Consider the following 27,137-nt stretch of genomic DNA (forward strand, 5'->3'; position numbering starts at 1 on the left):
AGTGTTTGAAAATTGTGCTGCAAGTCAAATATTTTTAATTTTTTCAGAACAACAGACATTCTTTTAAGCTACCATACTTCAAGGAAATAACGTACATCTTACAGCTGATATTCAAGTAGAACAGCATATTCATTCCAAAATGAGACATCCAGCTTACAGTTTCAGTTCTGCAGTATTTCAGGGCATTTTAGTATAATTGTTGATCTTTTATTAAACATTTTCTGCCTTTTTTCCAGAGTTAGACAGGAAATATAAGAGAGGGAGCTGGGAAATTACAGCACGCAGCTGTAGAAGCCTTTAAGGTTACACTACATGGACAAAAGTATTGGGAGTACGTCTGTACTGTTGAATTAAAGCAGCTAGCCATGCCGTCTGTCTTTACAAAGATTCCCGAAAGAATGTGCTGTTGGAGAGAGCTCACTGAAATTGAGCTTGGTGCAGTAACAGGACGCCACAGCCGCAGTTTGTGACATTTCTTCTCTCATAGATATCCCACAATCAGCTGTAAGTGGAGGAAGTGTTTGAGAATGACAGAAGGTCAAACTCCAAACATGGCTTTGGTTTCCCTGGCTGCTCCACTACTTTTATCCATGTAGTGCACGTGTGCTAACCACTCACCCGTCCAGCTGCCCCACATTGTTAAAAACAGGTTGCATTTTGGAATTAAATCCTTCTGATATGTCAAGTTTGTCTCATGCATGTATATATATATATATAAATAAAATGCCATTACAGTACGGTAACATTCAGCAGCCAGTGTGTCGTTTGTTAGAAAGAAACAAACACATAGTTCAGAATAAAAACAGTTGTTGACTGAAGGCAATGTTTTTGTCTCACTGATTGCTCTGTTTTGTTAAATATTACTTCTTTGATTGAACGTGGAATTTTTGGCATGTTAGACATGAATTTAACGTCTACAGTGACACCTGTGTATCTCATTTATCACAAGGTTTCCAGCTCTTTTAAGGAAAAGCAAGAAAAGTTAAGAACCTCCCCAATTCATAAATAATAAGATTAGTCTGCATAATAAAAATTTGGATAAATAAAAAACATTCAGATAAAAGATATAATAAAGTTGTTTTTTACAAAACAATAAGAGGTAAATTCTCTCCTCAAAAGAGATACTGTATAGTCCTGAAACAACCCGCCACTCAAATGCCCTCTAACCTATAAAACCACCTTAAGAATTAACATAAAACATACAGTCTGAATATTTCAGTATTCAGACTGAAAGAATGCTTTTTGTAAAACAAAGATGAGGTTGTAATAGGTCTAATGACTGAATCCTGAGCTACACTGCTCACTGGTTTAGCAGCGACCCCTGCATAACATTCATTCAGGACAAATAAACCAATGAGTGATGACACTGACACAGAAAGAGAAAACACAGTGTAAGACTAATCAACCCATATACAGCTGGTAAAATAAGTTCTGAACGTGTCGCCAATTTTTGAAGTAAATCTATTTCTAAAGGTGCTATCGGCATGAAATCCTCACCAGATGTCAGTAACAACCCATCCAATCCACACATGCAAATAAATCAAACCACAGATGACAATAAATCAAGTTAATAATAAATTAAGTGTAATAATGAGAAATGACACAGGGAAAAAGTAGACGCAAAAGGCAAAAGTCATGACATCAGCTGAAATCAGTCATTAGTAATTTGCCACTTAGTGCAAATGAATATCAGCTGGTTCAGTTCTAACTGATTGCCTATAAAATGTGTCTCATTACCAAGCTGTCATACAAGAAACGTCTCATGATGGGTAAAACCAATGAGATCTGTCAAGACCTTCACATGCTTGTTGTTGCTAAACATACTGATGGGATTGTTACAGAAGAATTTTTAAACTACTGACGGTTCCAGTGAGCACTGTTGGGGCCATAATCGTGAAGTGGAAAGGACATAATTTCACCACAAACCAGTCACAACCAGTGGCTCTTTGCAAGACTTCAGATAGAGGAGCGAAAAGGATGATCAGAAGAGTTCCCAAGATCTGCAAGAAGACCTAAAATCAGCAGGTACAATGTGGATGCACTCATCCATGCATCCTTTTTTTTTTTTTTTTTAACAAAGTATTAAATCCATTTCAGTAACCGTGTTCAGCACTTTTTCCCTGTGTAATTTCTCATTATCACACAAAACATAATTTGTGGACATCTATTGTTTGATATGGTATGGTATAGTTTTACTGTCATCTGGTGAGGATTTCAGCAGCACCTTTAGAAATATATTTACTCAGAAAACTGATGCTTTCTGTACTTATTTTACTTGCTGTGGAGGGTAAAGAGTTACAGATGAAAGAGCTGAGCAAGGCACCGAAGTCATTACCACAAAGGACCTTCGGTTGTTTCTTTTAAAGCTTCTACTCTGTTTTTCTCAGACAGTAACATTTCAGTCCACTTGTCCACTGCCGTTTTCTTACTGATGGACTTTAAAGTGCTCATTTGTTCAAGTCCCTGTGAAGACTTTGTATCGTCATTTGAATGCTGCAGAGGAGAAGATGAAGCTTTTGTTTGTCTTTGGTCCGCTCGTTTAGTGCCAGTCCGCTTCATAGCGTGCTCTCCTCCGAGTTGCCGCCGACTATAAAGAGAACAGAGGGATCTTTGCTGGAACTCTCTGCTCTGCGTTTCGACCCACGAGATTTGCGTGATTCTCCCTGAACACCGCTGTTACTGCCGTCTGATTCAGTGCTGGCCCTGCTGCTCACCTTAGCCACCTCCCGGGCCATTTCCTCTGGCTGTGGTAGTGCCACAGAGCCAGATTTGCTTTTGCTAGATTTTTCTTTTTTCGGCTTACCCGCCTTTGACTTGCTGTCAGATGATTTCCCAGGCAGGTGTGGACTTTTGCTTGGTTGAGGAGGAACGATTGGTGGTTGTGGTTTACTGACGGGAGGATTAACTCTGTGCTCGGGTGCGTTTGGCTGTACTGTCCCGTTACTGACGACCACATCTGTGAGGCAGTCGTCATCAGTCTGATCCTTGGCAAAGTTGACAAACACCTACAAAAGGTAAGGGGCTTTAGTGTCACTGAGACTTATTCTTTCTTTACTGACCCAAGTCTTGTTTAATTATGACCAAGCTTTAAAGTGGGATTTGGCAGATCGGGTATCGCAGCTCCACATGTGGAGAAAATCACTAAGAAAGAATCACTTGGCTCCACTTACATGGGATCACAGGCCATGAGACTTACCACCCATTTTGCAGAAATGGTCATTTTCCAAAACACTAAAGAGGTTTTAAACCTTCATCACAGCCCTCACCTGGTCCAGCGTGGTCTGTGAAATGGAGAAATCAACGATGCCCAGCTCCTCATAGTTGTTTGCCAGCACGTCGAAGACGCGAGCGAGGCAGCAGGCGTGCGAAGGTAGCTGGTACTGCAGCACATTCTGGTGCCGCTCCTTCAGCTCAATACTAGGAAAACACTCCTTCATGTAGGCGCTGACGGGACACGAGTCAGGGTCAGATTTGGTGTCTGCCAAACGAAGGATGATGGTGTATCCATCACCAAACCTGAAAGACGGGAAGGAACGAAGCACGTGATTCACGACTGTTACATGAGAAGATACTTCTCAGATCCTGACCTCTTCACGAATTTGTTCGCCTTCCGTTTGGAAAGGGTCAAGGCTATTTGCGGTACTTTTTTCAGTATTAAGTCAGAATTGGGGGTAAAATGCAAAACACTACAGGATGCACTTTCAGCCTGTCTAATGTAGACAACACACCAGACATTAAATCAGGGAGAAGTGCAGCGTTTCGTAGAGGTCAGTGGATATTGTTTAGCTGGTATCGGATCGTATGCCTATATTTGCTGTATCGCACAGCACTAGCGTTTGGTTACCTGTTCTTCAGGTGCTGCACAGACCCAAGACACCGAAACCTGCCGTTGACCATGATTGCCATCCTGGTGCAAAGTGCCTCGCACTCCTCCATGCTGACAATACAAACATTTAGAGACAGCAGTAAATATTTTGCCTTTACAATACAAAACTCCATCGGGAATGAAATAAAGCTGAACCGATTGGTACCTGTGTGAGGTTAGCACTACAGCTCTTCCCTCTTTGGTGACACTGAGAATGCAGTTCCACAAAAATCTTTTGGCTTTTGGGTCCATGCCAGTGGTGGGCTCATCCTGACAAAAGGTGGTGGGGGAGCATAGAGGAGATATGGAGTGAGATGTAAGTTAGGAATATTTTAAGGATGAAGGTCTTTCAATAATAACCGCATAATCTTTTCTATTAAGCTGAATCATCACCAGGAATATGACAGGTGGAGACCCGATGAGGGAGATGGCTGTGGAGAGTTTCCTCTTGTTGCCCCCGCTGTAGCCTCCAGCCTCCTGATCTGCATACTGAGTAAGCCCCAGCTTCTTCACACCCCACTGTGCCACCTAGAGAACAGCAGAGAAACCGCTGACTGTAGCCAAACTTGATACTTCGCCTCTTGAAATAACATTTAAAGATGACAAAACCTAGATTTTTACGATGGCCACATATTTAGCTAAATAAAAACACCAACTCTTCAGCATATCTTCCTTCATAAAACTGTAGCTTGGGAATTTTACACCACCTTAGAGACGAACTCCTCTGGCACCCCCCGCAGGCGGGCGTACAGCTCCAGATGTTCCCGACCTGTGAGCAGGTCGCTGATGGCATCGAACTGTGGGCAGTAACCCATCAGCTGGTGGACCCGCTCCATTTCTGTCAGCACACTGAGAGCAGAGAAATAGCTGATGCAATGTCTGTGGTTTGGTACAATAGTAGTTCTGTAGGGGCTGAAGTCACTGCAGCAGACACGCTTTGTACCTGTGCTGGCTGAGGAAAGCCTCTCCATGAGTGACAGGTGTATCTCCAGTCAGCATCCGAAATGTTGACGTCTTCCCAGCTCCGTTGACCCCAAGCAGCCCAAAACACTGGACGGCAGAGACATAAGAGCAGCATGCTACAAACATCTCTATTTATATACACACAGCTCAGTTATTAAGTCATAAGATAACAGAAGCTTTTACTAGCAGAAGCAACTATAGAAAAAGTAGAAGGTCCATTGCTAGTAACGATGGTATTTTTAGATACTGCAGCACTACATGTGAAAGTATAAATAGCAGTTACAGTGGTGAAAAGTAGTACCTCAAGTTGCATTTACAATATCATAAAACAGTCCCTGTGATAATGTGGCTGTAACTACATGGATAAAGAACACAGAGCTGATAGCCAAAGGTGGTGTGTGTGTGTGTCTTCACAATCACTGGTGCGCAGATCCCTCACCTCGCCGCGAGGAATCCCGAGGCAAAGACGGTCTACGGCAGGCTTTCTGCCGGCTTTATAAACCTGAACAACAAGAAGCTTATTTGTTACACTTTTAAGCTGAAATTCACAACTCAGTGTCAGTGTAGGAGGAGGACAGCTCATCAGTGAGAGTCTCTTGAATGAGAAACATTTAGCTGCAGTAGAGTTAATTAGTGACCTAAACAAGTTCAGCGTTTACATTTTCCTGCACGTTGTACCTTGCTCAGGTCGATCATGGTGAGGATGTCTGAGTGTGCTTTCCCACTTTTGACCCTCTCTCGCTCTCTTGCAACATCCTCATCCTCTGGACCAAGAGGAGGCAACTCAGGCTTAGTCCACCAAGGCCTGAACAAACACACAAGCAACCAACTCACAGATCCCACTTTTATTTGATTTCAGAATTTCTATCCATTAAACTGACACACTTGCACGGCAGCAATAAGAGGAAGGAAAAGGGAAACAACCTGAGAAACAAGAGTGCAGAGAAGGTTAAAAATAGAGATTTTTTTTTTTTACCTGTAGCGGATGAAGAATTTGTACTGAAGGAGTATGGTAAAGATGAAGAAGACGACACCTTCTACTGCCATTGCAAAAAGGTTCTTTCCTACAAAGTCCCACTGAAGGGGGTCCAGGCTTGGTTTGGTACCTGGAGGAGAGACATTACATATGTGTTTCTATACCTTTTTATACTTATGCATCTATATTTAATCTTTGTAAGAGCAAATAACTCTTTTGAGGCTGACTAATATGTACCCAGTCTTTTGAAGGCGTCCACCATGGCCTGGTTTTTGGCCATGTCGATAAGTCCTCGTCCCAAACAGAAATGAGGGAAGATTAAAAACACCTTCTTCAGGATTCTGTTCACCTCGTTCAGATACTGGAAAGACAAAATCATTCGCATATGATGGATTAGTTAAAGGTGCATTAAACAAAATTATGTTTCTACTGCAGAGAAATATTTTAAGGAACATTTCCTTAGTTAAGAAAATATAAAACAAGAGGGTTAAAAGCATAGTTACTGTTGTTTACATATATTTATGCCTTACTTATTCCTAGAACACAGGTGAAGAAGTAATTGAACTTCACGCCTGCGTAAAATTTACCTCATCTACAAACAGCTCCAGGACGAAGGTGGCGATGCTGCCGTTGATTCCAATGAAGAGGTTGATGGAGGTCAAAAATACATAAGCTGTGCTTGGGACAGTGAACACAAAGGATGCTGGGTACATAAGAGGGGTTATGGACCACCCGTAGAACAGGAGGAGCAGGATAAGAGCGGGGAGGTTGGTCTCAGAAACGTATGACTGCTGCTGGAAACTGATGAAAATCAGCACCACCATGATAGCAGGAATGGTGTAGTTTAACTGGAAACAAAGAAAAAAGGGAAAACTATCCTAAGCCTGGATTTTTATCTAGTCAAGTATGTGATGATAGTCTAAAGGCCTTTACACACCTGATATGTAAAATCTGTACAAATATTTCGTGTTAAAAATGTTTCTGGGACGATTCTCAATGCAACTATTCATGCTCAGTAATTTCCCTGGACATTTATTATTATTTTTTTTTTTAATACTGAGCTTGAATTTTCTGATTTCTTTGGGTCTGAATAAACGGCATTGATCAATCTGACCACTGCATTTGGCAACAAGAGCGTTCGTAGCTCAAAACATGCACCGGTATTGGATCCACAAACAGTAAAATAATACTATTTTACTTCAGACACACAGCTAGACTCTTCTCCAGGTCAATCAGGTCTCTGAACTTATGTCTCTGCTTCCTCAGATGTGGAAGCCAACGAGAGCTCAAACTGTCCCACCGACATCCTGAAATGTGTGCGAAAGCACCGTGATACAGCTGCAACTCCTGGATCAAACCGTGAAATCTCAGTTTCTTCCTTGTCTTGTTCAGAAACATCAGGACCAGCTCATCATCGCTCAATGCTGTGTGTAATGGTCTTTACAGTGACAGTACACTTTACAGTAGTAAATGGATTGATGAAACTTCCTGACTTACACTGATGCATACAAATCTGAGTGACTACAGTTAACTTCTTCTATCTCGAGCTGTACTGACCATGTCCCAGGTAAAATTGGCCAGCCAGTAGAGAATCGGTTTGACCCCGCTGACAAACTGCAGGTGTTTAGCTTTGCTGACTCGCTCCTCGATCAGAAAAAGGACGAAACTGGCCGGCACGAAAGACATGGCAAAGATCACACAGATGGAAACCAGGACATCCACCGATGTAGTCATCCTGAAGGAGAAAGCAGAGAAAAACACATCAGAGGACTGTGGACCTCTTTATTTAAAAAATAAACTTTTTTTTTTTTTTTTTTTTACAACAGTGCACAGAGTTTAAGTCCACTCTAATCTTCCCCCTCATATAAACAGAACTAATACAACGAGCACAAGAGCCAAACTGGTGAACTTGAACTCTCCACAGCAGTGAACTAACATGGCTACTTCGGTGAGCTGCTCCTTGGTGAGGTTGAGTGGGTGATTGTAGGCAGTGATGCCGTGCTTCCTCCTCTCAGGACCTGGCGGCAGACTCGCTCTCAGCAGGCCGTTGTTCATCACATTGACAAATGACACCATGGCGTGCCAGCCTTTGTTGTTGTACCACACCTGAGCACAGAAAAGAGAGTGTTTGAGCTGACACAAATATCTGGACTCATCACCTACATCGCTTTCTTTAAAGTCTGGGGAAAAACAAACAGAAGACACAAAGACAGATAAAAAGACGCTCATTTACCTTCACATTGTTTTCACTGTTCAGCCCTCCTAAGACCTCTGGGAGTCTGTGCAGCAGGTTTCCCAGTGAACTGTTCTGTGATGAAGCAAAAAGCACACTCTCAGTGTTGACTGCTTTAATGGGGAATCATGTGGTGTGGGGGATGGTGGGTGAGGCTTTTTATTGTTATTAGCCGGTGCTCTGGTCAGGACTAGCTTTTCCTGGCACCAGCAGTAGAACTTCCAGCCCTTTTAAATATTTTACTTCCATTTTCCCTGCTATTCTCTCTGTAAAGGTTGAAAAAGGAATTGGTCTTATTAAAGCACTCATCTTAAGGCTCTCTGTACCTGTGGGACTCGGAAACGAGTCCTGATGGCCATGACCGAGTCTTGGAGATATTGGGTTTGAGATACAGCTCTTCCTCCGAGGGAGAAGCCTCCGTATCTGTGATACATTTTAGAAATAATACAAAGGTGGTTCAACCGAGTTCATTTAAAACAGCTCAAAGCATTTAAAGAAATATCACAGTTAAATAGAGCAGATATTTTGTATATAAGTGTAATTTAACAGCTTACCTGAATTCATTCACCCACTTCTTGGTTTTTAGGCTATTAAAGGCAGAGAGAGACAAGCGATCACAGAGTTACAATCATGATGGAAAAATGCAAGTCAATCAAAGTTTATGAAGACATTTATGAATACTGTGAAGTGTTCGGTCAATTGGGATCAAAATAAATGATAGCTATATGTATATTTTTATTGTATTGAGTTAATGAAGTACCTTTTCTTAAGGATTTGTGAGTAGGTCTTCACCAGGTAATCTGAGATGTTATAACTTGTCAGATTTTGCAGGATGTCTCCAGTCGGCCTTTTAATCTGAAAAATAAAAAACTGCAATGGGTCAGTTGAAAGCACTGGGGTCCAGTACAGTATAGACATAGTCTACAGTATTTAACGAAAACAAACATTTCATGACAAAAATTCAGATAATGTTGGTTCTGTTATGAGTTAACTGGTGATATTTTCTGATGGTGCAGAGATTGGATCACTGATCACTGTGTTACAGTAAATCAGTCCTGATTGGATCCCGTGCTGACCTGTGGAGGCGGAAGCCCTCCAGCACCCTCAGGACACTCGGGGAGCATTCGGTAGACGTCTTCTGTGCTGCACTGACATTCAGGTGAGGGTCTGTCTCTGCTCCAGTTGCCTCTGCTGAACATGTCCCAGGTAGAGTAAGATAACTGTGGCCTCATGAATAAACCACCCCGCCCAGCTTCACACTGAGGATCCCTGCAGGGAGAAGACAGTTTTGGTGTCATAGTCATCGATGTGCAGTGAAAATATTAAAAAAAGTATGCAGATTTACTCAAATCTATATGTTTACTTATAGAGAGATGCAATTTCAGCTGAATGCCACTGGAGGTTTTATATTGTCTAACCACTCTGTAACCAAACTAAAACCGACACTTTCTGAAAACCTGAGGAAAACGTGCATAGATTTAAGCCACAGCAGTAATATCTGTGTAAGGAAAATAAATATTTTCTGGTGCCTAATACACTGTATTTAACATCATGATGTCTCAGCACCACAAGTCCTTCTATCTTTACTACTGTCTCCATAAATTCCACTGAAACCAGTTCAATGGGATGATCTTACGTCATATTGTCCTCCTTTTCCATGCACTTGGTACCAAATCCAGGCTGGTCAAGGAGAGCTTCAAGCAGATTCTCCACTGCTGGGTTTCCAGGATCATCGTTGCTGTGAATATAAAAACAGAGATGAAAGAATTCCTCAATAATATGCTCAATAACAGAAACAAAATGCCAAGAGAGGAAAACAAAAGGGAGCTTTTGTAGGCAGTTACGACTCATTGTGGGGTACCTGAAGAAGGTGTACTGCTCGCCGTACATCCAGGGATGCAACTGCAGGGCAGGGTACTTCCCAAAAGGAGGAACAATAAGGCTGAAGAGCAGGGCGATCAGCACAAATACAGCAGGGAGAACGATCTGAGGCACAAATCGAGACGTCCTTAAAGATATCCGTCTATATTTCAGAATAACTATCATTCTGCAACATATAGCTAATGACAAGCAGCTAATTTCAAAGAAAAAGGCATAGCGGTAGAAGTGGGTGGATATTTTAGTCAGCTGCTGACAGATAGTCTAACCTGGGCAAAGATTCCCCGACGGCTCCTCCGAGCGTAAAGCCAGCGTTTGATGAAGAGCGCTCTCAGCTGCTGCCATGTCAGCCACCAGCCGGTTGCAGGCACCCCACCGTGGCCATCGCCATTCAGCAGGTCTGTCTCCTGAGGTTCTGCTGACAAGAAAAACACAATGTGAGAACCTGGACTGTTAATGTACATTTAACTGATAAATACTTGGACCTAGACACGTCCAAATAAACCAGAGAAAAAAAACTGAAATGTCATAATTTACATCTACTTTTTTTGCATTTCACTTATATTCTACTGAAAAAAATCTATCTCATCTAATAATTATTTTCAGCCAGTTGTGAGCTGAGAGTACCTTTTCTATGAGGCTTTTTCCTTCCTGGCAGCATTTTGGAAACAAACAGTCACAAGGGGAAACAGAACACTTGCATGTGCATGATATGTGTGTGATTGTGTGCATGTACACACACACCTGTTTCTGCTTCATCTAGAGGATGGCCATCAGTTCCCTGTCCTGACGGCTGCTGGCTGTGGGGTGATTCAGGCTGCACCTCTGCTTCAGTGTCCACACCTGTCTCCTCGGCCACCCGCAGAAAGATCTGGAAAATACTTTATATTTAAATCCTCCGTACATGCACAACAAGGCACTCTTTCAAAGAGTGTGAAAACAAAAACAAAGAAACAATAAATAAACCCCACAACATTTTATTTGTGGAAACAGTGGAAATCTACAATGTCTTAAAGGACATTTGATACTCTACTCTGTTGCAGGAGTTTCTTATAAAAACTCAGCCAAAGCAATTTTAAGTTCAAACTGAGGCATTTCCTTAACGGTGTAAGCTGCATACAGCAGGTGGCAGGTGCCAGAAACCTTGCAAAGGAGCAGAGAGTGAGAAGGTAAATCATGAAAATGTGACTTATCAGGCGCCACAAATCTGCTATCAGTGCTAATCGAAGGCTAATGTTAAGCCTGTTACTGGCACGGCAGCTCCACAAATATCCAGCCTTCCTGAAGTGACAGATAATACGCCATTCAATCCGTTTACTTTTACGTCACCCTTGTGGACTGTGCATTCACTATATTGATTACTGTGTAATAGGAGATTTTTATACTAGTTTTATCACAACCAAGCACTCACTGACCTAGTTTCATATTTTCCAGTGATGTAACTGGGAAATGTAACGGTAACATTGTCTCACCTCCTCCAGCGTGCTGTCTGACAGCCCGTAGCTGCTGATTCCCAGTTCAGTCAGTCTCTGGTCCAGTGCGATCAGTAGGATGGCCAGGCTGCTGTCTTTGGCGGCCGTCTGTGGCAGGTTGATCACCGCCTCACGTCTAGACTCCTGCACCAGTCTGGCACCAGGGATGTGGTGTTGAACCAGCGACAGCAAAGCTGCCAAATCTGCCATGAAGATGATGATGAATGTGATTTTAAATTGCTTCTGAAGATGTTTTCAAACATGCACTCAACACTTTCAGTCTCTCCTATTGTAAGCTACATATTCAAAGCTACACATAAACCCGACAAAATGCAACTTCAGACGTTTAATGCAAAACAGGAGGAAGTCCACGGACACAGCCCACGACTAAATAGTTTGTAGAACCAGCTTAACAGCAAGAAATGGAAATAACCATTTTCTATAAGACTTTATCAGTCTCTCAAATTGTTGTGGGTGAATTTTAAACCCACTTTTATTACAAAATTGCTTTAGTTCATTGATGTTTGTGTGCATTCATTTATGCACAGGTCACAGCATTTCAATCAGGTTGAGGTCTGGACTTGGCGAGTGCAAAGCCTCGATTCTTCAGTTTTTCAGCTGTTCTGTTGTCCTGAGATCATTGTCTTGTTTTGACCAAGCTTTTGGTGTGATGGCCACATCCTGTGGCTTCAAAATAAGCTCAAATCATCACCCCTCCACCAATGTGCTGACAGTTGATATGAGGTGTTTGTACTGAAATGTTGTGCTTTGTTTTCGCCAAATGTGGCGCTAATATCTTTGTTTCGGCCTCATCTGCAAATGATAATTGCAGTTTCTTTGCTCCAGACCAACAAACCACCAAAACGTCTGCTTTTACATTGGTGCTCAACCTTGCTAATGATCAATTAATGTAGTTTACACTCACATGAGCTGCTATCCTCACTTCCCAGCCCGGTGTCTTCACTCAGTGACGAGTCGCTGTCCTGAAACATAGAGCAGAGAACGGTTCTTTCAGTACTCCACATTTCTGTGCTTTCTTTAAACTTATGTACAAATTATAAAAACTATATAATAGCAAGGTAATAGATAAACAATTAAAACTTTAAATTTGCTTTCATTTTTATGATGAACATAAATGAAAACAAACCTTGATGAGAGGAGGGAGCTTGTTGGAGCTGGTACTGGTGGAAATACTGAAATTACTGGGAGTGCTGGTGTCCAGTCCTTCCCTCTTCACCACAGTGAGGTAGTAGCCAGACCCCAGCTGGGATTTAAGGAAGAGCGGTGAGCCACAGCAGCACAGCTTCCCCTGAGAGATGATGGCGATCCGGTCACCTAACAACTCTGCCTCGTCCATGTAGTGGGTGGACAGGATGATGGTCCGGTCTGAGGGGGAAAGAGAGCACGTTAGTGGGATTTATTTTCTTAAGTCTCAGAATAAAGATCTCCAAAGAAATAAAAGCACATCCAGGCTTTACAGAGATGTGGATCAAGGTTCCTTTGCTCACTTACTTTCTGTTTTGTGTGTGTTGTATTAGTTTTGCTTCCTTTGTCTTTTTTCCCCCTGATTAGTTTTTGATTTGTCCCTGGTGTCTTCCATTGCTGCCAACCACCCTATTGTGCACTTAAATCCCATCTTTACTGGCTCATTGTCGTGTCGTACTGTTTGCCTGCCCGTGTTTTTCCACCCCACTTGCATCAATGGCCTTTGTGTTTCTGCTACTTGTTGGATTTTTCTGTCTCGCCTGAATAAAGGTTAGTTTTACTGTTTATTGAGTTTGCCTGCTAGTCTGCATTTTGGGTCCACATTTCCCATTAAACATGACAAACGCATGTTATCTTTAGATAAGGAACCAGCAAACAATCTTTTAGTCTCCTGGCTAAAATGTGCTTTCTTCTCACCCTCAAACCCTGATCAGAAAACACTGTTCACAGCACCTTTGCGGTATTTGAGCAGCAGGTCCCAGATCCCTCTGCGGGAGTACGGATCAACCCCAGCTGTAGGTTCATCCAGGACGACCACCTTTGAGCCTCCGACAAACGCTATCGCCACAGACAGCTTCCTCTGCATGCCGCCTGACAAATGGAAAACTTCAAGCTTGAAAAGAAAACTGACTGAAAAACAAACCTGTTGTTTTTCATGCATAAAGTCTCAACACACTGGAGTTAAACTAGTAACTTTACCTGAAAGGTTTTTGGTCTGTTCGTGTCGCTTGTGCAGGAGGCCGACATCCTCCAGCAAAGTGTCCAGCTCCGCCTTCACCTCTGCTTCAGACAGACCCTTCATACAGCCATAAAACCACACATGCTCCTCTACCGTCAGCCTGAAAGAAGGAGAAAATATGAAAATATCTCTTTAATAGAAATCTGATCAAAACAGTCTACACTATAAAAAAAAAAGGTATTCTGAACGTTGTTTCAACACGTTGCAGCTCGGGCCTTGCATGTCTCAATAAAGGCTGTTTATTCTTCTTCCTGGCAGATGTCTTCAAGCATCTGTTAACTGCCATCTTCTGGTCTCGCCATCAATGTGTATAGGGATTAAGTCTTTGGCTGGGCCACCCGAAGATAATCAGAGGCCACTTCAGCATGATGTTAGCCGTTTACTTTGGTTTACAATTGTGACGTGATGAAAGGCGACGCGTGTCACAAACATAGCCCTTGGAGTTCTGCCCGAACAGTTATTTAAAAATGATGCTTTTTCACATGCTCTCAAAGTCTTGTAAATGCAGTTTGACAAGCTTTATGTGCATCTACAGAGAGCTGTGAGGATTTTCACAGCTCAGTTTCTTCCCAAGTGAAGTGTACGTTGTTGTCTCTTTCTAAATTATGTTCAACCACAAGTGAAAAAACAAGTTCTAAAATGCACCCGAGTGCAAATGATGTAAAACAAGTTTCATTAAATTTCAATTTTTTGACTTTCAGCTAACATGAAACGATTTATAAGCTAAAGAATTAGCCAAAACAGATAATCGGGCAGTTTTCTTTCCTAATTAAAGTGTTTCATTTCATTAAACAATCAGGAAAATAAATGTAATAAATTACAATAACCACTTAAGAAGCTACATGCAAGCTACATAAAATCATTTGCAATCAGAGCTTTTGAGCAGGCCTTACATGTCAAACAGGACGTTGTGCTGGGGACAAACTCCCAGCGTCCTCCTGATGAGGTCCATGTCATGGCGGATGTCCATCCCTTTGATGTACACGGTCCCAGAGGTGGGTGGGAACAGACCGGTCAGGACAGATCTATCAAACATCAGACACATTAAAAAAACCATACTGACCCAACGTGCCATCTACATGAAACTACAATCACATCTCTCATTAACCATTTATTCTAATGTGATTTTAAAATTTGAAGCCGCACAGCCACAGCTTTGTTTGTAAAACCACATTGCAGTTAATGAAGCTCCAAAAATTCTGCATGTAAATTATGTTTGTGATCCACAGTCTAACTTTCAGCTAGCTGCTCTTACATGGTGGTGGTTTTGCCGGCTCCATTGTGGCCCAGGAAAGAAGTGATCTGCCCCTCATAGAACTTCAGGTTCAGGTGGTTTACGGCCAGTTTCCCCCCCTTCTTGTAGATTTTCACCAGATTTCTGATGCTTACGCCCAGAATCATGTTACTGGGTTCTGGTTCAATGTGATCTAATTACAGGTATAAAGAGGCAATATTAAATCTGTGAATATGCGAAGGGAAAACAGCACATTATTATGCCTTAAAACAACAAAACAAATGCAAGAACACAAAAAACAAATTGAAAAGGATTATGGGCAGCTTGAAGTCATGAAGTCTAGGCTCAACTTCAGTCTCCTTGTTTTCTAAAATCTTTTTAATTAATTGGCTTATAGTCTCATCTCATTACCTTGATTTGTACTTAATGGTCTTAAGACTGCAAATTTGCCAGGAATCTCTTTAAACTGGTATAAAGAGCCGAGCTCAAAAGTCATCACGGTGCAGGATGACAGGTTACTAAAACTGTCCACTAAAAAAGCACCTTATGTAAACGATAAGTGACAGTAACGAGCCTTCCTTTGGGAACCTGCAGTGGAAAATGAAACAGTACCTTCATTCTGTTCTGTAGGTGCAGGGGGGATCGGCATGCCTGCTTCAAGGGGAACACCTCCCCAGTAGTTGAGCTGAAAGATGAAGTACCATGGCCTGGGGATCCCATACTCACCTGGTGTATAAAACACAAACTTATGCACACATTCATCCAAAGGATAACATTACAGTGTTTAAAAAAATAGCCAGTGGTGGCTACAATGTTATGCCACTGAAGAACTTTAGTTTGTCTCTGAACTAAACACATAAAGTGAAACACAAACAAAAGTTTCCAGTTTGAAACACAGGACAGAAGACCGTGGTTGTCTCGCACTTTTTAACAGATAAACAGATGTAAAATATCTACAGCATAGCTAAGATAAAGCAGGAACCATCATACCAGGAAACACTGCTTCGATGTACCAGGCAGCAATGGCATAGATGAAGGCATCCACATACAGCATAACTATGGAGACAGTGAAGCTGTATCGGTCTCCCTCCACAGGGCTGGAGTGCAGGTTGTACCACTGAATGCCCACGCCTTGCTCTTCATACTGAGAGAAATACTCACAGCCAAAGCCAAAGGCCACAGGAGAAAGGAAACTCTGAGAGAAACAGACAGTCACATTACACCCTGTTAAATCATTGACTGACATTCATAAATAAAACTAAGCACTCTCATATAAGGCCCATGCTCATATTTAACAATTAAGGGATTCCTTTTCCCTATAAAATGTTCCCTGATGACTGCACCCTATCATTTTTTTTACTTACAGCTAAGATTCGGTGTGTGCTGTTGAGGTGGTCTCTCCAGGCGACACACAGGACGTAAGGCAGGTAGAGTCCGAAGTAGATGAGTCCCCCGCAGGCAGCTGACAGGTTGGCCTTTGAAAAGAAGGTGCTGATGAGGAAACACTGCATGATGGTGGCGGTGGCAAAAGCTGTGAGGAAGAAAAAAATGACGGCTGGGTTGCTGTACGGCAAGATGTCGCCCCACTGCAAAAAAAATAAAAAAAATAAGACATGTTAGTCATCACAAGAAACTATAAAACACTTTAATGCACAAATCATTTCCACTAGAAAAATTCTCTCATTACTTAAAAAAATATGACTGCAGACTTTGTGATGTTCACATTTTCCTGTTCAGCCTACAGGGTTGTGTGTGTGATGACGGATCATCATCTTGCCTTGAGCAGAGCGATGAGCAGTGCTGCAGAAACCAGGAATGGCACTATGCTGCTGATGAACCAGCTGAACCAAAGTGTCCCAGTTCCTAGACCCATGATCCTCATGGTTTCCTTCAGCCTCGCCTCCTTCTCGTACACCACACCTTTGATGATCATGGCCACAGAGTAGATCCACGCCAGTGTCATGAAAAGCGGCAGAGAGCGGTTAAGCACTCGAAGAAAACTGTGGGAAAAATAACCAAAGACGAAATGTTTGTGCTGATGTTAAACCAGTGATACACGGAAGGCTACGGCAGCAAGTGTTAAACACAAAAATGTGACAATTATGAAGGTTTTCCTGAACTGCACTCCAACAGGAAACTCCCAGACACTCAACTTGTTATTACAAGAAGCTAATCTTGTTGCACTCTGATATTATACTCAGGTTCCAAAAACGGGGCCACACTCACTGTAAAATGTTAAGTTGGGTTTTTTCTATAAATTGTTTAACTCTGTTTGGATCGTGCCTATAATTATTTTTTGTCCATGTTTATTCTCCATCTTCTCTCTTCAGCAGGTTTCTTTTGTAAAGGTACTACTAGTAGTACTACTACTAATGATTTTTCTAATACATTTAGAGTTAGTTTATAAGTTAACTTTAGTTAGTTTATAAAAGCAGAATTAGAAAAACTTGGAACAAGTGTGGCTTGTTTGGAAGGGACGATAGGACAGAGCTGGTTTGCAAAGTTACAAGACTTCTGGAACAATGTCCTTTGGAAAGACCAAATCGGAAATGTTTGGCCATGATGCACAGGACCACATCTGGCAAAAACCAAACACAGCACATCAGCACTAACACCTTAAACCAACTGGTCAAGGTGGTGGTGGAGTAGTGGTTTACACTTGTTTGGCAGCCACGGTGCCTGTCCACCTTGCAATCACCGAGTCGACCATGAACTCATCTCTCCACCAAAGTATTCTAGGGTCAGATGTGAAGCCATTTGCTGACAGCTAAAGCTTGGCCAAAATTGTGTTACGAGTTTATGATCCCAAGCAAAAATCTACAGAATGACTGACAAAGAAGAGAATAAAAGTGAGATATGAAAGAGATTTTCCTCGTTATCATGGCTTAATGTTTCCCCTCAAGGACAGCAGATTCAGCTATCTCAGAAACACAGAGACAGGGGCTGACAGGTTAAACAGAGACCTCTCAGTTCTGTTCGGATCCAGCGTAACTCTCTCTCCTCACCTACAGCTGCTCTAGAAGAAAAACTCGACTATAGATCAAGAAAGTTCACAACATCCATTTACAACTGCACGCCACTCACACATCGTCCACATAGCAGGGGTAGGGCATCTGCTGGACGTAGATGCCGGTAGTCTGTCGAACTCCGGTAAGCACTCGGCTCACCGCTCTCTCCACCAGGTCCTGAACATACACGAAACCACCCCAAATATAACGCATGTCACTGAAGGGGTCAGCAGCTGGACCCGGATCCCAAAACCTGAAGTTAAAAGAAATCATGAAATCAAGAATTAAAGTGCTAGAGAAACCTTCCAAGGTCTACCTTGTTTTCATGATGAGGCTGTCTCAGTATGGTTAGTTTAATTACACATTAGTTATTAGTTACAGCATTATCCAGAACAAACAAGAACAGCAGGAGCAGCCCTGTGTTTAACTGCTGTAAAGTGTTGGTTAAAAGGAATATGCTACTGCTGATAGTAATGAACTATAACAGGAACAGTACTTCTCAGTACCGGTCTTTGAGCTTGCTGGTGCGGGTCACATCATCAATGTCCATTCGGATCTTGTATGTGACATGTGGGGGCAGCTCAGACGAGGAAGTGTTGGGCAGCAGGAAAACCACACCTGCCCAGAACTGCCTGTCCTCTAGTAGTTCCAGCGCTCTTTCAATCAGCTGACCCTCAGTTTCCAGCCCCTCCAGTTTGTTTAGAGAGAAGCACTGCAGGAGACGAAGGAAAACGTGCGGAAGATATAAACAGACAATCACAAGGAAGGTGGAATTAGGCTTTAAGCAAACTTCACTTTTCTATTTTATTAATATTTAAAAATAAATAACAGCAAAGGAGGAGAACCTCTGTGACTTGTGCAAGAGTGGAGATAGTTTGGTTTATGTCATTGTAGATGTCCAGCCAGGTCAGCGGTGCTCCGGGCCTCCGTGGGATATCTGGAGAGGGTGTCGATAGGAAGCGTGCGATGCGTGAAGCTGTCCAGGGTGTGTCTTCCAAACGCAGGTTAACCAGTACTGCAATCTCTGGCTGCCTTAACAAATCCTGTCTCAAACACATACACAGACAAATTATTATGACTGACAAATGCTGAAAAATGCTATATATTTCACTCTTTCCTCTTGTAGTGAGAGAAAGTCTGACCTGTAGTATCTTAACCTCCACACTGGTCTCCATGTAGCTCTTGATTTGTGGTCCCACCTCAAGCCAGGCTTCATTTAGCTCCTGGATAATCTGCAGGTCTTCAAATGTTTTGTTCACCTTCAGCGGAACCGAACTTAAAGTTAGCTTAAGAAGTCACGTCTGACACATCTTACAGAAGGTAATATTAGTCAAGGGTTCCTTTTTAATTTAATTTTTTTTCATATAATGTCATATTGTAAGATAATGACCTTAAAATAACACAAGGAAAACCCCAACTATCAGACAGTCCTCTATGAGCAAACACTTGGCAAGCGTGGAGAGGAAAAACTCCTTTTTAACAGGAAGAGACCTCCAGGGAGGGGCAACCACGTGCCCTGAGTAGTTGGTGTTGGGGGGAGGAAGACAGGAACAAAAAAAACACTGTGGAAATTGTTTGAATTTTGTGGATAAAAACCTAAAACATCCTGGTCTGAAGACACCTTCTGTTTGTAAAACAGTGAGTATAAGATTGCTGTACCTCTTTCATAACTTGCTGGACTGCAGGAGTGTTGGGTGTGTAGAGGAGTTTTCCTATGAACAAAGGTTTGATTCCTCTCCACACAATGCGAGACAGAGGGTTGGACTCCAGCGCCTGGATCAGATTTTTACAGAAGGGAGCTGCAGGAAGCAAAAAACCCGCCAAGCAGGACAATCGTTAAACAACACAGGTGTTTCTCAGTGGGGCTGTGTTGATTTAAGTGGTGCAAGTGCACCCTGAAGTACAGAAGGATCAAGGCCTCAAGCCAGGTCTTGTCTGCACATATTGCCATTAACATCCTGCCACAGAAACTGCACAGCGTCTTACTTGTATTGTTGTTGTGTTCCACATTCACATCCTCTGTGCCATTTTTGCCCAAAAAGGACTTGATGTCATTGTCTTCATACCAGTTAAGGGACGGGATGCGTTCACCGTCAAGTTCATGGTGACCGCACACAATCTTTGAAAAAGCTCTGAAACTTTCTCTGGGCATCGCTGTGCGATTTTCTGGAGACAGGACACGAAGAGCTGCACTCATGTCTGCAAAACTGGAGAGGGAGGAGATCTGAAAGAAGTGAAGGAGGAACAAAGAAGCATAGAAGAGGCAGAAATGAAGGGCGAAAACGGGTGAGAAAGAAGGACTGTAATACGACAAAAAATGATGAAGGTCTGATGGTCTTAGGTCCTGAAGCACCTCGAACTGATCATGTCCAATGTGATTAAAATAGAGATATAGACTGAATCTAATGTGCTCTTACATCATCCAGGAGGGCAGTGAGCTCCTGGGAAACTGAGGTGACAGCCTGACTGATGGCCCTGAGTTCTCCAGTGTTGGCCATTAGACGGTCTCTCTGACAGGGACAAGAGGTGGCCCGTGTTACTCGTGCTGCTTTGAATTCACTAAATTTCGCGCTGGTTTCTCCATCAGCAGATGCTTACCGTCAAGAACTTGGTCAAGTCGAGCTGAGACAGGAAAAGGCGCTCGGTCTCCTGCAGCACATCAGCTGGTAAGTCACACATCTGGGTCTGAAGATCAGTCATGGCGGCTTCTCCTCCATCCACCGTCAGCAGCTGTTCTAGGACACTTCTATTACACACCATGTCCTTTAGCTGCATCTCCGCTACAGCCAGTGTAGTCTGGAGTGGACAAAAACGTACTTTTAAGGATGTTTGGCCATCAGACAAAAACAATACAAAGGTAATATGCTTGCTACTGACCCAACAAAAAAAAAAATTCAGTGATGCCTTAAAGGGAAAACTAACAGTTTACATTAAAATGTCATCACAAATTACATGACTTTCCTGTAACAAGTTACAGTAACTGCTTTTCAGCACATAATGTAACTTTGGTGGCAGCAAACACCTCAAAGACTTGTTAGTGACAGAAATCTTATTTTCATTTTGGATTATATCTTTCTTCTTCTTCTTCTCTCTGTAATAAATGTTATTTATTCTGTGTAAAATTTTACATTAGATTGGTTTATAGCTTTAATCCTAAAAGGGATTAACCACTTAGGCCAAAAGAGTTTTAGTTCTACAGAGCAGATAATGGGTTTATTTGTGATTTAAGCCGGTAACCAACCTGAAAATTAAGTCTAGCATTCAGCAGTGTGTCCACAGTCACAGGTGACACGCTGGCATTGGTCAGGAGGAAGGTGGAAAATGTCTCATTTGGTCTCAGGTATTGTTTTACTGGGAGATCTGCAGTGGAAATACACAGATTAAGATTACAGCCAAAACCCCACAAAGCCCCACAAATCAAAGTCCAAGCTAGAATCAACACTTAACATCTAGAATAGAGCTTGCAGCTGAGTTTGCAGTATCAACACTTTAAACTTAACGTTAGCACAGTTAATTTGTAGTTTTTTCAGGTAACACATGACGTCCGATAGTTTCTTCCTTTTCATACTGACGTGTTTGACAGATTTTAGCCTTATTTTCTATTTTATCAGCTTTATCATAATTTAAAAAAAACGATTTTTCCTGCTGCTGAGAGTAAAAAAACACAATTACAAACTCATAAAGTTAAAATGCGACCAGCTACAGGGAGGCAGAATAGAATCAGCCCGGTTCCAGTCACTGGTTCATTATTAATGACTTTCAGGTCACAGAACAGTGCAGCAGCTTTCTCCATGTGTTTGCTTGTATGATTTCTGCTCACATAAACTCATCGATACAGGCTTCATCATTTGAACTTCCTTCCTTATATTTTTGTTTTTCTTATCTAGAAATCTAAAACTGGTTCACCAAGAATAACCTTCTTTTTCTCTTCTACTTGTCTCCTGTGAGGTTTAACTAAATAAATTTCATCCTTCCAAACAGTTACCCAGATGAAACAGTGCAGCAGGTTCTTTAAACTAAGACCTGAGCACATGTTAATGTTTGCCTTGCTGTAGAAAAACAAAACACTGACAACCTGCTTTCATTCAGTCTCTTGTTCAACAGGGGAAGTAACTCAATATGACCGAGGCAGGGCAAGCTAAGCAATCACTATGTCCTGCTTTCACAACAGCAATAAGACACAATCATTCAGCTATGCTTAAACCACACGTACACATACTGAGTAAGGCCTGTTCAGATACATCAAAGTTAATCCAATATTCCTTTCTTTGTATAAATTCTTGTTTTTTTCCCCCCTATTTCTTTTAAAAACAAAGAAGGTTTTTGCATTTGTGTGAAAAGCGGGAATAAAGTGCAGCTACATGGCAACTAAACTTAAAGAAACAACCCCCAGCTAAACATTGACTTTATGTAAAGCTTCATGTTCTGCCACAATGACTGTACTTATTCATGACTCTTTCCGGCTAATGGTGCCCATTTAAGAAAGAAATTTTAAACTGCCCCTCTTCAAAGTTTGCCCTCAGTTTAATATGTATTCCTTGGATCAATGCTTCAACAGATTTAAACAAGCTGCAGTACTTGGCAGAGCTCCACTTCTTTGTCCCAGCTTCCGGACGCTCTCCATTAGCTTCTGAAAGCCGGCGAAGCTCTGATTACCACTGTAGGCCAGAACGGCCTGGACATCCACTAGAAGCCGAGACAGTCTGGAGGAAAACAACAGTGAGATTGAGAGTGTGTGTGATACTTAATGACAGCAAACACTGACTTCATGTTTGTATACAGACCAAGTCTATTCAATCATATTGCCTGCTAATCCTAAATTTGCCTTCCAATGATTTCTGTTGTGTACAGTAAAATAATGCAAAACTGTGAGCTTTTACGTCATATTGCCTGAAGACAAGTGTTCTGATTTCCTTCAGAAATATTTTAAAACTATTCCTATAGGATGTGTTTATATAAAGTTGTGCAATGTATGCACATTTTTGCAAATTAGCTGAAAGATGCAGGTGAGGTTTTTCCATCTGCTTTATTTCTAAAATATACTTTTACTTACAGTTTTTCTTGTTTCAGAACACTTGTAATCAGAATACTAGTACTGTACCGTTAAAGCAATGATCCTACTCTAAACTGCACCACTCTAGGCGGTTGGCCATGTTTCTAATCTCCGATCTACCTACATGGAGTTGTTAAAGTTGCCAACTTGGCTGGGTGTCTCTCCTGGTGTCTGGCTGTGGAAGCAAGGGTTGTTGATGTTGCAGATAATGCCCTGAATCCAGGGCAAGGTCCCTGCTGATGGCAGGGCTTTGTTTGGAAAGTGACCTACAAGGAAAGAAAAGGAGATCAGCCTGAGCCACAAAACAATGAAAATACTGTAGAAGTGACCTAAAATACATCCACCAGGTACTAGACTGAGCAATAATCCTAACATCCTATCCTAGGATTCAGCTGTGTGTTAAAACAGTGCCACAATCTTCCCATTAGTGGACATCCCAGCAAATCCACCTGTTTCTTCCTGTTAAAAGTGAGTTTTTCCTTGCCACTGTCGCCAAAGTGCTTTCTCATAGGGGGTCATGTGATTGTTGGGTTTTTCTCTGTATGTATTATTGTAGGGTCTACCTTACAATATAAAGAGCATTGACGCGACTGTTGCTGTGATTTAGTGCTATATAAATAAAATTGAATGGAAGGTCTGACTATGCAATGTTCAGAGAAACTGCAAAAACCCAAGAGCTACATCTCATACTGTACAGGTCTCAGTTAGCGTGTTAAATGCTAACGTTCATGCTAGTGCAATTTAAAAAAGACTGAAACAGTTTGTCTTGTTTTGTTTTGTTTCTATAAAAAGAAGATGGTGAAACAACTTAGGTTTGTAAAGTTTCATCTGAACAAACTTCAACTTCATAGGTGGTGATTTGTTCAGTTCTCCACCTTTATTGACACTAAAGGTGATGAACAGCAATGCTGTGAAGAGTGTGACAAAATCTCTCCACAACCATAAGAGAGATTAATAAATGATTACTTCAAGTTATTGCTGCTAAATGTGGACCTACAAGCTAAGGAGTCATGGGTGGGCTTAGTTTTTTACCGAACTGCATAAAGTCCTGTGACGACCTTTCTCACATGGCTGTATATATATGTAAAACTTTAACTTTGTTCAGCCTTATTGATTGTGGTCCAGTGGAGGCACTTGGAAACATTTCGTGTAGGTTTTGTGTTTGATACAGAACGTTTATTGATCCTTTGAACGAAGTTACCATAAATGCCTCTGTATATTGTTCTAGTAAAATTGAAGTTCACCTGTCTATCAGGTAAAACTTGGTCTAGTTTACATCTTCTTAAACTCAAAGTTAGTGAGATGTAACTTTATCATGCACAGACTAACTGCCCATTACACTCTGACCTGGCATGCTGTATTTTCTTAGGTTACCAGTTATGTCACTATATGTTTATAGAGAACTAATCAAAGCAGGTCAAGAACACAAATGTGCGTGTGTGGCACAAGACTCACTCTGAGTGAGTTAATCCTCTTTAACCAGTTGGCAAAAGGCCATTTTTAAGACATGTAAGCGTGTTTGTGAAGAGACACAAATATCCCAGCATCACTCACATTGGCTCTGTTTGTAAGGAGGGTGCGAATGACGGACAGAGATAAGGATGACAAAGAGGAAGAGCGGCCAGAGGAGCTCGATAATCAGCTGGATCTGCACAAGAGGAGAGCATAAGAGGTGTTAACAGTAGGTCAAATGATCAGTGACCTTTACGGGCCAGGATTATAGCCAGCAATGAAACTGACAAATAAGTGCTGTGATACTTCAGATGGCGATGTATACACAGGAAAACTGAAGAATGATCTCATGTATTGTGCAGTCTGTGTCTCGTTCATTATGCTTCTTTATAGAATCAAACAATCTCTTGCTTTTTATCCTAAGTAGTGAAGATGTGATCACCTTGTTCCTTCTGCGGTACGTGATGTTCTTCCAGAGCAGGAGGAACAGTTGTCTGAAAAAACCCATCGCTCCTACCTGACCATGACGTGATCCTGGAAAAACGGTGGGGAGAAGAGGACAAGTTCATCAGGGCAACTGTGAAATGTAAGCAAAGGAGAAAAGACAGACAGAGCCAATACTGCAATCATTGACAATCAAAAATACAGCAGGTAAAATAAGTCCTGAATACTTCACTAATGTTCTAAGTAACCTGACCAGACCGTATTCTCCTTTTATTTCACAGGCTTGTCTAAACTTTGCAGGAGCACCTGGTCATGCCCTGTTTCTGGTGAAATTATGTACCTTCCACTTCCAAATTATGGCCCCTGATATTAATTATCACTAAGTGGCAAATTACTAATGACTGATTTCAGCTGGTGTCAGGACTTTCCATGCCTTTTTGTATTTTCCCTTTTGGGTGATATAGAAAATTCTAGGAAAAAGAAGTGTCATTATTAATGTTAACTATGGTAAATGGTCTGTATTTGTATAGTGCTTTACTTAGTCCCTAAGGACCCCAAAGCGCTTTACACTACATTCAGTCATTCACTCATTCACACACTGGTGATGGCAAGCTACATTGTAGCCACAGCTGCCCTGGGGTGCACTGACAGAGGCGATGATAAATCGATAAATTGAGGTGATGATAAATCAATAGGTATCATGATAAAAAATTATAACTATGATAAATGTTATTAGTGAAGACAGACCATACAAGGTATTGAATAATCAGCCCCGATCTTATCTTAAAGACCTCATAGTACCGTATGACCTAAATGGTGCACTTCACTCTGATGGCTTACTTGTGGTTCCTAGGACATTTAAAAGTAGAACGTGAGACAGAGCCTAAGCCTTTTAAGATTAAAAGTTTTAAATATGTAATTCCTGATAAACCTTAAAGTTTGTACAGGATCAGTCGACAATAAACCCTCCCTTAGTTCTGCTGCAATAGGTCTAGGCTAGTGGGGACTTAAATTATGTAGAAAAAAGTTACAGACCTGCCAGCCTTACTATGTGTGTTTAGAGTAAAGGTTTTCTTCTCTGCTCACTCTGATCTGCTCAAGTCAGACAATCCCATGCTTGATCCTGAAATCCTCCTGATCCAAACAGCTTACCTGTCTCACTGTAAGGCATTCACTTTTGCTCAACCATTCGTCCAGAATATGGTCTCTTCTAGATTTAGAAAACAACATAAAGCTGTTTAAGTAAAGCTAGAACTGCTCTGACTAATTCCATTTGCAAACCTTACAAAACAGTCTGCATCTCTGCGCATGTCAGTGCAGGTGTAGGATGTAGTTTTTATAACCAGTTAGCCGGCTTTTTTTTTTAAATATATTTTTCTTTATTTTGACCGCCAGGTTTCTCACGGGGTTGTTATTTCCTGTTTCAGAACAGGAAAACATTAGCAGGTAGCTAATGCAGTGTTGATGTAACAAGGTACAGTAACGATTCATGCTCTCATAACACAGAAACTACGCATCCACATAAGTTACAACTTTGCACTGCTTGAATGAAATTAGGTTATTCAATCAGGTATTCTTTTCTTAAATTAGACATGTAAAAGAAATAAAATAAAATCAAAAGTACACTGTAACTACAAGTTTATCAACAACAATATTTAGCGGTTAAGCGTAAACTTATAATATAAGGGCAATAGCTTAAAAAAGCTTGAAGAAACATTAGCTTCCTTGTCTTAGCATCCTATACAGTGATGTTGCTATTGTGTACATCAGCTCATTTACGAAAACAGTGAAAAGAAACCAATTTGATTATCTCAGTGTAAAACAGATGTTAATGATTACCTCTGTGTAATAAAGCTGATTTTAAAGCTCCTCTCCAGCGGCCGACAGCTTGACATTGACTTCCCAGTGTTTGCGATAGCAGCTGTAAGCAGCGTAAAGTTCCGCCCACACATGAAGCGGATTGGTCAAACACATTTAAAGGGGCGGGGCCGTAAAAGCCGGTTAGGAATCCGATTGGTTACTGTTATAATTTCGTAACTGAAGAAAAATGGATTGGCTCATGGAAAAAAGAGAACTGACAGGTTCACAGCGCTTTAAGTAATATGAACCGTTCCCTTGTGTTCAAGAAGAAATTCATAAAGAAGGATATTTTTATCAATACAAGCAACAAAGCATTATAACTTTAGTCTGACACTATTAAAAAAATTACAATTACAATTAATAATTCATAAACGGCACCAGTTCATTTTCACTAGACATTGCACTGCTGACATTTTTAAAGTGGCATACCAGTGTATAAGCATCCAATTTGTTTTATATGGAATCAGTTGCTGTT

The 27,137-nt window shown here is 41.5% G+C and overlaps 1 protein-coding gene and 1 long non-coding RNA gene across 7 annotated transcripts; one reads left to right on the top strand and one right to left on the bottom strand.

Moving 5' to 3' along the window:
- Nucleotides 1-12: 12 nt before the first annotated feature.
- On the bottom strand, nucleotides 13-26,739 carry abca7 (ATP-binding cassette, sub-family A (ABC1), member 7). Of its 6 annotated transcripts, none has more exons than XM_084952086.1 (50): nucleotides 26,642-26,739; nucleotides 25,955-26,012; nucleotides 24,801-24,892; nucleotides 24,461-24,554; nucleotides 23,031-23,172; nucleotides 22,432-22,556; nucleotides 21,095-21,213; nucleotides 20,452-20,649; nucleotides 20,271-20,363; nucleotides 19,840-20,077; nucleotides 19,513-19,652; nucleotides 18,996-19,112; nucleotides 18,699-18,896; nucleotides 18,360-18,565; nucleotides 17,930-18,106; nucleotides 16,623-16,845; nucleotides 16,210-16,431; nucleotides 15,836-16,040; nucleotides 15,458-15,571; nucleotides 14,867-15,038; nucleotides 14,505-14,636; nucleotides 13,572-13,711; nucleotides 13,326-13,463; nucleotides 12,535-12,773; nucleotides 12,313-12,370; nucleotides 11,388-11,590; nucleotides 10,660-10,786; nucleotides 10,543-10,566; nucleotides 10,185-10,330; nucleotides 9,899-10,023; nucleotides 9,674-9,775; nucleotides 9,114-9,306; nucleotides 8,798-8,892; nucleotides 8,592-8,624; nucleotides 8,364-8,460; nucleotides 8,038-8,112; nucleotides 7,741-7,910; nucleotides 7,362-7,539; nucleotides 6,392-6,652; nucleotides 6,042-6,165; nucleotides 5,805-5,934; nucleotides 5,507-5,633; nucleotides 5,268-5,330; nucleotides 4,809-4,915; nucleotides 4,573-4,714; nucleotides 4,259-4,393; nucleotides 4,032-4,135; nucleotides 3,845-3,937; nucleotides 3,267-3,516; nucleotides 13-3,005 (listed from the first exon to the last, which is right to left on the bottom strand). In XM_084952086.1, exons 2-50 carry the CDS (start codon nucleotides 25,971-25,973, stop codon nucleotides 2,556-2,558), a joined length of 7,155 nt encoding a protein of 2,384 aa, XP_084808212.1. In that variant the 5' UTR covers nucleotides 25,974-26,012; nucleotides 26,642-26,739; the 3' UTR covers nucleotides 13-2,555. The 6 variants fall into 6 exon arrangements, with proteins under 6 accessions (XP_084808212.1, XP_084808211.1, XP_084808215.1 ...); XM_084952085.1 differs by having other exon boundaries at nucleotides 10,185-10,333; XM_084952089.1 differs by lacking the exon at nucleotides 25,955-26,012 and having other exon boundaries at nucleotides 10,185-10,333.
- LOC146372486 (uncharacterized) lies at nucleotides 1,912-7,368 on the top strand. Its single transcript, XR_014802636.1, has 3 exons — nucleotides 1,912-2,025; nucleotides 4,247-4,358; nucleotides 7,071-7,368. It is a non-coding gene; the product is annotated as an uncharacterized LOC146372486 (long non-coding RNA).
- Nucleotides 26,740-27,137: the final 398 nt, after the last annotated feature.

Source organism: Perissodus microlepis, chromosome 15 (assembly GCF_051167445.1).
Source record: "Perissodus microlepis isolate ML-2025 ecotype Zambia chromosome 15, ASM5116744v1, whole genome shotgun sequence".
Lineage (NCBI taxonomy): Eukaryota > Metazoa > Chordata > Actinopteri > Cichliformes > Cichlidae > Perissodus > Perissodus microlepis.

Coding starts and splice junctions, on each gene's coding strand:
- abca7 (XM_084952085.1), bottom strand. Junction 14,637..14,866: donor GCCGGCAAAACCACCACCAT/GTAAGAGCAGCT, acceptor GATGTTTGATAG/ATCTGTCCTGACCGGTCTGT. Junction 10,567..10,659: donor TCTAGATGAAGCAGAAACAG/GTGTGTGTGTAC, acceptor AAATGCTGCCAG/GAAGGAAAAAGCCTCATAGA.